Source organism: Epinephelus moara, chromosome 7 (assembly GCF_006386435.1).
Source record: "Epinephelus moara isolate mb chromosome 7, YSFRI_EMoa_1.0, whole genome shotgun sequence".
NCBI lineage: Eukaryota > Metazoa > Chordata > Actinopteri > Perciformes > Serranidae > Epinephelus > Epinephelus moara.
In genome coordinates, this window is record NC_065512.1 from 28469136 (window position 1) to 28478502 (window position 9367).

The 9367-nt window shown below is 41.4% G+C and overlaps 1 protein-coding gene across 2 annotated transcripts in view; it reads left to right on the plus strand.

The window, feature by feature from the left end:
* Positions 1-8596, plus strand: part of gtf2e1 (general transcription factor IIE, polypeptide 1, alpha) — a 12334-nt gene extending 3738 nt beyond the window's left edge. For both annotated transcript variants that reach the window (XM_050049245.1, XM_050049246.1), the window contains exons 4-6: positions 3778-3973; positions 4307-4536; positions 7355-8596. In XM_050049245.1, the coding sequence (XP_049905202.1) occupies positions 3778-3973; positions 4307-4536; positions 7355-7809 (881 nt within the window). In that variant the 3' untranslated portion in view covers positions 7810-8596. The remainder of the gene's footprint in view (positions 1-3777; positions 3974-4306; positions 4537-7354) is intronic.
* The last annotated feature ends 771 nt before the right edge of the window (positions 8597-9367 follow it).

Genomic DNA, 9367 nt, shown 5'->3' on the forward strand with positions numbered 1-9367 from the left:
TGAAGTAGAGTAGAGCAGGGCAGAGAGATGGAAGCAAAATATATTAAACCCAGTGTTAATACAACAGAACTGGAGAGAGGGGTGAAAAATAAATAGAGGTGGGCATGGCTCAAGTAGGGCGCAAAATTATAGACGGAGAACGATTGACAAAGATTGCCACTAACAATAACTGCAGTCTTTGTTATTTGATAGCCGCTTAAATTAAACAATTTTTATAGGGCAAGTAAAAACTGACTTCGGGCAAGTAGATCTCTGACCAACTTGCCCGACCGGGCAAGTGAAAAGAAAACCTTAGCGTTGAACCCTGCCTTGGCATATTCTCAACAAGAAGAAAAAAATAGATTTCCAAAAAGAATAAGAGGCAAGGGAAAATATTAAATTCAATCTACCTATGACACGTATATCAATATGTGATAAGTAATCCACTTCATATATTTGCTAATGTGGCTGGATAGCCCAGATTAAACAGAGGAATTGAACAAACGTTTTGTTAGTTGAGTTTTGGACACAGGAGAATTTCTTAGGTTTTCCGTTGTCTTAGGTACAATGGAATACCTCCATGTAGCACAAAATCAAGGTTGTTTGAAATGACTTGCCATCACAACAAAAGGCCTAAAGTAAAATCTGATTTTCATTCTGCCTCAATATGGGCTGGCAGCTGTCCAAGTCCTTGCTTCTAAATGGGCATCACATCGCTTACTTATCACTAGGAGCCATCCATTGTGTCGTGCTTGTGCATGTGTTTGGCATGTGAGTAAGAGAAGCAACCAGCAAGGCAGAGTGTGGGCGGGTGTATGCAGAATTCAGAGGGAAGATAAAACTAAATCACTATAGCATTAGGGTAGACAGACGTGTGCTCGGTTTTGAAGTCATAGGTTGATTGACGTAACCGAGGCATGACTGACTCACTCAAGTCATCAGTACTTCCTCAGTTGAATGGGGATCAGATAGGCCCACTGAAATGTACAAGGTTTGGATTTAATTGTCAGCAAGTCGTCTGGTGGCTTTGTGTTGTTTGCAAAAAATGTGTGAAAATGTGGAGTTAAATTGACTGTAATGCTGCAGAAGAATATTGTGCTTATGATGAGGGCTGTGTGTGTTCCATACTTTAAAGAGACCACTTCCTCTGATCTGTATTCATTCATAAACTGCATTCATTCTTGAGTCTGTCAGAACGAGGCACCACGCTTATATTGTCTGCCAATCCAAAGGTTGATTACCTGTCAACCAGCACTGTTGCTAGGAGACACAGAGAGCTTGTGCTACACAAGCATTTAAAACACACCACCAGGCTGAAAAGCAGTATTTTTCTGTCCACGCTGGTAGAGGTTTCAAGCCTCTGATTGGACCTCTGACCACACCTAAGATCACTCATGTTATGTGGTTGGTGGACCCAGTGACAACAGTGATGTCACCGGGTCTTATGATTAACTGCAGCCTAGTGAAAAGTTAAACCACTGGAGGTCAGCAAAGACAGGATTTTCAGGGGGTGTTAAGTTACTCTTTAACTTTAAATGTAAATGGGAGAATTGTGGTTAACAATTGAACCCATTTTCATTCAGATATCTTAAAGTGAGAGTTCAAGGGACCCCTGTGAAAATGGCCATGCCAGTTTATCCAAAACCTAGCCAAACTTTGGAGCGTTATTTAACCACCTTGCCGACAAGCAAGCATGGCATGGTTGGTACCGACCACTACAGCCTATAAAAGACAGTAAGGTCGTCCAAAATGCCACCACAGTTTCCTGAGGAGCCCAGATTTAAGGTTTATCAATAAGTAAGAAGTTGTGGAGGAAAGCTGCTCATTGGCTCCAAATGCTATAAAGTAGAAGAATATAATGGACCTCCCAGATCCGTAGACAACACGCTAAAGTCTGACTGACAGACTAGAAACTTAAGTTTGTGGGCAGATCCACAGGGAGTATCAGGGATTATCAGTCTTAAATATTATAGCCCAAAATGCAACAAAAAACTAATTTGAGGAAAGAAAACGGACAATAACACTACACTGGATAAATACTTTTGATAGCGAGTATAAATTACATGCTGGAAAAATCAGCATTCCCAGCTTCCTGGTACTGTTCTGAAACCTGAAGCATCTCCCTTGTGGCACATTTAATTTAAATTGAATTCCTCTGCACTTTTGTCTTATTTTAAAATACCTCAACTGGTATCAGATCTTGCTGTGAGGCAGCAACCCTGCACCCTGACAGGGGCTGACAAAGAGTGTACCTGAAGCTCACATAATGGTAGTCTGACAGACTGGTTGCTTCTTCAGGGCCAGCAACACTCAGTTTGACCTCACAGCGACGGGAAATGACATTACTGCTCTCCCAGCTCATTCTGACCCACAAAGGAGAGCTGAAAACCCTCTAGCTCTGAGCTTTTCACACTTTGCTGTGTGAATGTACCCTCGTCTCTGTAGGACATGCATGTTTTTGTTTTTTTTAACTCATTCCACCTGACATGTAGGTCCACCCCAGCTGGCTGAAAAAAATAATTGCTTTTTAGTTTTACATAAAATGTAGATTTTTTTAGCCATTTCTTCTGTGATCAGTTAGCACTCTCTAAGGGTTGTTTCAGACTTGTAGAAATTCAAATCTCAGCACACTTAAGGTGAAATTCCAGCTAAGTTTTTGATATAGAGCGCCAAAGGGAACATTTGTCCTGTCTCAAACCTGTGCAGACACTGCCATGCCCTCCTTAATACTAGGTGAAGTAATCCTGTTTATATTCTTTCATTCATTGTTATAGAGAGCAACATTCGCATCAGTTTGCACTGATCATGGCTTTGTTAGATGTGTGTTACTGAAAGAGAAGATTGCTAAGACTTTTTTCCACCTTGATCCATGTTGTTTGCTTTCAACAATTTCTCCGGCATCAGAATCTTTGAATTCACTTCTAAAAAGTAATTATATTGTTTCCAGCAAGTTAGGGTTTTTTTTTTATATATATAGATGCTATAAATGTCCTTAAATGACATAGGCATAGTGCATTTCAGACCTCTCTGTCCCCCCACCCCCAAGCATACACAAACACATTTTCTTTTTCTCTGTCATACACACAGACACAAGGCAGACATGGGGTCTGTGTAATACTGGAACAGTTCCCATTATTGAAACTGAAATCAGCCAGAGAAGCAGATGGCCAACTATGCCCTTTTCTTACTGGTAGGAAGGTGTGTGTGTGTGTGTGTGTGTGTGTGTGTGTGTGTGTGTGTGTGTGTGTGTGTGTGTGTTGCACACAAGGTCCGAAAGCCCTCTCAAATACCATGCAATGCAAAAATTATCATCAGAAAATATTGTCCTGCAGTGTCATAAACAACAAGGCATTGTTATTTTTGGGTTGACTTGCACTTCTTAGCTAAATATTGAATGATAAGGGAAAGTGAAGTTTCACGGGTTTGGTCACAAATCCACAATTTGATCATAAAAGTGGACATATATAGTAGCCTATATAAAACCCCATGTGTGCCATGTGTGATATATACAGTACATCTAAAAATTAAAGGCCACACACACAGTGAGGAAGTAGTCATTACTACTTCTTTATCTGTGGAGTCATGCCATTGTGTTCACTTTAATGTGACGAAAACCACAGCACATTTCCAGCTATGCCATTCTATGCAAGTAGATTTTGCTAAGCTGGTTTATAGCCTGGGCTAAAAGCAAAGGCGATGCCTAATATGGCCGAAAATGTGGGTTTGTTCTTCAGCCAGGTAAGTTACAAGAACATCCTAGCTTACTTGTTTTAAACATAGTTTTTTCTTAACCCAAAGGTACATTTCGCTGCACCTTCTGCCAAACAGAGGTAGAAGAGGATGCATCTGTCTGTCCTGATGGCAGGACACTAGTCGCTCGCTTTAATGAGCAGATCGAACCCATCTATGCACTGCTTCGTGAGACTGAAGACGTTAACCTGTCCCATGACCTGCTGGAGCCGGAGCCTGCTGAGATTCCTGCCCTCAAACAGAGGTCAGCTTATAACAAACCTCACAGACTACTTACTACTTCTAAATACTTATTCCCCTCAGTCAGCATCACGCCAGTCCTCAAGAGTCACATCCTGGAGCAGTTTCACCGACAACAAATAGGAGTTCACCTCTGTTAACTCTAATAATGGCCTCAGTGATACTGGCTCAACTTAATAAGTGTTTGTGCCACAATGGAATTCTTTTCTATTAAGCCACAGCAGTGGAACATTTTTAGCTTGAATGCATTACACACTCTCAATTTTTCATGTTTACACATATAATTAAATGGTCGTAGATCATTGTTTAAAGGATATTTACTGAATCTCTCCACCAGCCGTGAACGTGCTGCAGCAGCAAACTCAAGCGGCCCACACCGCGAAGCCTGGGCTAACAAAGGCTCATCCTACGCTGACCTGTACACCCAGAATGTGGTTATCAGCATGGAGGAGCAGGAAGACCAGCAGAAGCAGGCCAGTGAAGGCAAGGCACCCAAAGAGAGGCCCGTCTGGTTGACCCAGAGCACCGTGCAGGGTGCTTACAGCGAGCCTGACATCCTCAAAAACCGTAAGTGAGGTTTTCTTGTAAAACACCCCGTCATCGAGCACTAACCCCTCAATGTGAAGCTTTCACAATATTCTGCTGGCTGCTTTATTCGTGGAAAACTTGCATCAATTTCAAACAGTTTTTTTTAGATGACAATCTAATTTTGTGAGTTAAGAAACTATGAACTAATGTGAAGTAATGCCACACTGGTGCAGTTTTTTTTCCACCTCAAGCAAATTCTTTCTGCCATAATTACGAGATCTCCCACCCCACTGGAAGACGTTTAATTCAACATTAATTTCCCTCCCACCCTCAGATGCTGTTTTCACTGTCATTAATCTTAAAAGTTATTGCCTGTCCGTGGTGAGGCTTACTAAATAAACGGGGTTTTCCATTAGTAAGATGATGATCGGGATGGACAGAGACAAGCCCAAGCTAGACCCACACCTTTTCATGACCTTAAATTCCAATCCCTTTTCTCTTTGTGGTCAAAACAGGTAATCTCTTTCTGTCACCAAGCTATCTGATGCTGACATTGTTTCCCCACCCAAGGGCGTGCAGCAATCAGGCCTGGCCAGACTCCCATTGAATCATAATTGCTTAATTGAAATAATCAGGGGCTTGATTAGTGCATGGCTGAGCATGGATTGCTCATTAATAAAATCCATTCCTGAGGAAATTGCATGAGTTATGCTTTCCGAATGACCTGTCTCTAAGGTGTGTCTCTGCGCATCTGTCTGTAATGATCTTGTCGCCCTCTGGGGCCTGTAAACAGACATGACATCCAAAGGTAAAGGTTTTTATTTTTATTTGAGTAGGACACCAACAGGTAGAATGTGTTTTACATTTTACACTGTGTCTCTAATCCACACAGCACAATAGTCCTTTTTCACTGAAAACATTTTGACTTGTCACAGAAGGAACAACACAGGTGTTAATAATGACATTGATGACTTCATTTAGCTGCTTTGATTTCAGGATCCTTGAGTCTTGCATGCTTGCTCACTGTCACTCTCACTGGAGCACTTGAATCGAACAGAGCCATTGTCAGTGTTTTTTTTGTAACGCCTGTGCTTTTCTTACCATGACAAGTCAAAACCTCTGCTGTGAGAAACGCCAATGCCCAAGTAGGCATTAGCCACCCAGGGCTTGATCTCTAGGGCTGAATCCGATTCAGAATTATGACAGTCGAATCAGATTTGGCTGTTCAGTATGAATATTTGACTGTTTGTTGCTATTCTAAGAGTTTGAACAGGGTTCAGCGGGACATTCAGTGTGACAGAGACATTCACATAGTTTAGTAAACAACCTAACTAAGCTAAGGATGAATTGGAAATGTGCAACCACATTTATGTCAATACTAGATATCAAACAAAAGCCAGAGACTGTATCGTATGAAGTTGCGATGAGCTGTAAATTCACCTCCTCTAAACAGAAAACAGAAGATAACGTTATTTCAGAGCCTTACAAGGTAAGGCCTCTCTTCCTGCAGGCAGCTGCCTCCGTGTCTGCAGCTGCCTGTACCCTAGAGTAGCATGAATGTAGACTTCTCACTCTGCAGCAAAATCTGGGGACCAAAACATAAAACCCTAAAATGTTTGTACTTCATCTAGACAACATAGAGAGGTCTGTGATTTATTTGTTTTTTTTTACAAAGAATGTTTGTTCCATAAGTGACAAACGAATGTTTAGTTATGCCTTTATTTCCATTGACTGCTATAGTTAACACGAGGATAGAATTCAAAGTATAATTCAGTTTTTCAGATAATTCTAAAATTCACCACACTACTTCAACCATGACATGAAAATTTTGTCTCTTTTCATAAATGTTGGACATTCATTTAATAATACTTTGCAGTAGCTGTTTACAGTGCTGTTTACACAAAACATTTTGATGCATTGTGGGCTTAATTTTTTATATGTTAAAAATCTGGCTGGATAGTTTGTGGAGGACAGTGTGAAGATGCTATGTAGCAAATATGGTATCAATTGAGCAAAAATTGTAGGAGTTTTTTTTTAAGTTTTAATGATGCTCACAGTTTGATGGCCTTTATAATTTCTGCTAAGTGTAGAAATTTGTGGCTACGTCTTGGTAAAAGTTGCAAAGCTGTAGCATGCGTGACTGATTTGTTATGAATTCTCAAAGTTTTAAACTTCAAAAGAGAAGATGGAGAAAAAGAAGAAGCAAGAGCAGTAGTAGTTTGGCGACAACAAAAAGGTTAAAAACAAGAGGGACCGGTAGCAGAGCTGCCCGGCCCCTGACAACGGTCTGATGCTCTTTTACCTGAAATCTGTTCTCAAAGGGTTGATAAATTCAGTCCATCTTGAGTCTCAAAGTAGATGAAAATTTTTCTATCACAAAATTTTCCCTCCAGCACATCGAATCAGTCTGCTAATGTTGGTAGTAGAAAAGCTTAGAAGCTGTTGTGGCATCCTGAAGACCTGAAAACAAAAATCAATCATAATTTTTGGAACTTTTTCCCCACTCTCACGAATTGTATCTCTATAATGGTAAATCCCAGAGCATTCCCAAAACACATGATATAATTTGCTTCTCCGTCCCACAGCCCCTCCAATACGTGGTTCCATTAAAGTTTTTGTTCAGGAACTGAGCTGCAGTAAGTAATGCTTGATGAGGCTGTGAAATAGGAGCCTAAACACACCATCATAGGCATCTCGTTCCAGGGATTATTTATAAATGCTTAGAAATAGTTTTAAATGTGGCAAAGCTCCAGAAGAAAGAAAGTTCAAAATGTTGTTCTGGTAGAAGTTAGAAGAAAGAATGATTTCAGAAGTGAATATATTTCAAATTTTAATGAGTTTTGTTATGTTTCCACAGGTGATGTTGTTCCTGGAGCCCAGGATGGAGCGGCTGGTCAGGGAATTGGTCAGGCGGATGAAAATGAGGAAGTGATGCGTGCCCTGCTCATACATGAGAAGAGGAGTGTGGCAGGAGCAGGAGGAGGCGGAGCAAGCGCTGCCACCAAAGCGATCACCTCCACCACAGTAAATGCCAGCGACTCCGAGAGTGACACCAGCGAATCGGATGACGCCTCTCCCTCCAATCCTCCCCTTGCCACAGCTGCACAGCATCGGGCCGCCGAGGAGGAGGATGAAGAGGACGATGATGAGTTTGAGGAGGTGGGGGATGAGCCAATGGTGATGGTGGGAGGCAGGCAGTTCTCATACCGTGAGGTCAGCCAGAGGCCAGAGCTGGTGGAGCAGATGTCCGCCCAGGAGAAGGAGGCCTACATTGAAATGGGACAAACCCTCTTCCAGGACATGTACTTCTGAACACACACATACGCACTCACACTGATATCTGCAGACATTTACACACAGATTATCAAACAATTTGGTGGATTGGCTAGGATCTCCCTAAAGTATACTTCTGCTCTGTTACACTGACAATGGTGACACCTGAGAAAATGTTTGTAGAACCAACAAGATGCTGCTTAAGAAGTATTTACAGTCAGCTTCATGCTCTTGCATTATGAGAATCAAGGGCATGCTGACAGTGTTGCCTAAGTGATCACACCTTTAGTATTCTGTCCAAAGTATTTTTTATTCTCAGTCACCAAGCCAGAAGAGGAGAAGAGGAAGAGTGCCAATTTGTTTCTTCTTAGTCTCTGTTTTTTATTTTAGTTTAACCGGTTGTTTCCACCAGTCACGTTTATAGCTGTGTTTTCCAGTCATGTGTCTCTCATGTGTCTGACGGACCAGATACACTTAAGATACCATCAATACAGCTGTCTACACACAAGCATATGTTTTATGCCTCCAGTCAGTTTTCGTCCGACTCATGTATAACTACATCGATTGTGCATTTGACTGTGAGCACTTCCAAAAGACGTGGCAGCACCGAAGGACTGAAGCTGCCATCATTGTGCTCCTGACATGCTGCTTTCTCCCTGGTGTTGTGCCGAATATTGTTTTTCTAAAGCAAGATCAGACTGGATTTAAAAGCTCATCTCAGGCAAATGTTGAATACTAGAGGGAAAAAAAAGAGAAAATGGATGAACTGTTGTGGTTTACAGTAAAATATGTCTTTTTCTTAACAATCTGTAATAAAAAAAATATACTGCAGTTCAGCAATATGTGTTTATGCGTGTACAGGGATGAATGGAAGCATTGTGTGTTAGCATATACACTTAGAAGCAATTCGGAGTATAGAAGTAAGGGGGCACTGTGACATTTGTCTTCTCAGATGGAGGATGAGACAAGTCCAGTCAGAACTGTCAATGTGTTAGTTTATTCTGTTATCAGGGATGGTGCAGCATAATACAAAGATAGATTATAAACATGTTCATGTGTGAAAGCTTGATTTCAAGAGAAATGGAGGGAAAAAATCCCCCAATAGAGAAAGATTAATAGGCTTTGGGAAAAATAACATGTATTTCATACCATTCCACTCCATGGTCCTGTCCCCCAGTGAGACCATCTCTGTCTTGTCGGGTCACATTCAGGTGACAATTATTCATTGAGGCAGTCCCTACTGGGCAAACACACTCTTGGTACTTCTCCAGATGGGCTCCAGCAGGATCTAGGGTATTTTGTTATGTGGCTTACCAAATAATGACTGCTTTGACGTAACCACAGTAACCCACGGCACTCGGTCACCTACTCATAATGGGGGCAATTTCACCTCAAAGCCAAAGACTGAATGCAGACGTGGGCCTGGCATTTACAGAAAACAAGCTTTTTCAAATCAAATGTTAATTGTTAAACCTGTCATGGTGCCCGCTGTAGTGAAATCACCCCTCTCTGCTTTCTCTTTGAGCAGTATGTACCAGATTTAAAAGGAAAACCATTGGCTGTAACCATTGTACATGACTTTTCACAGCTCTAGTGT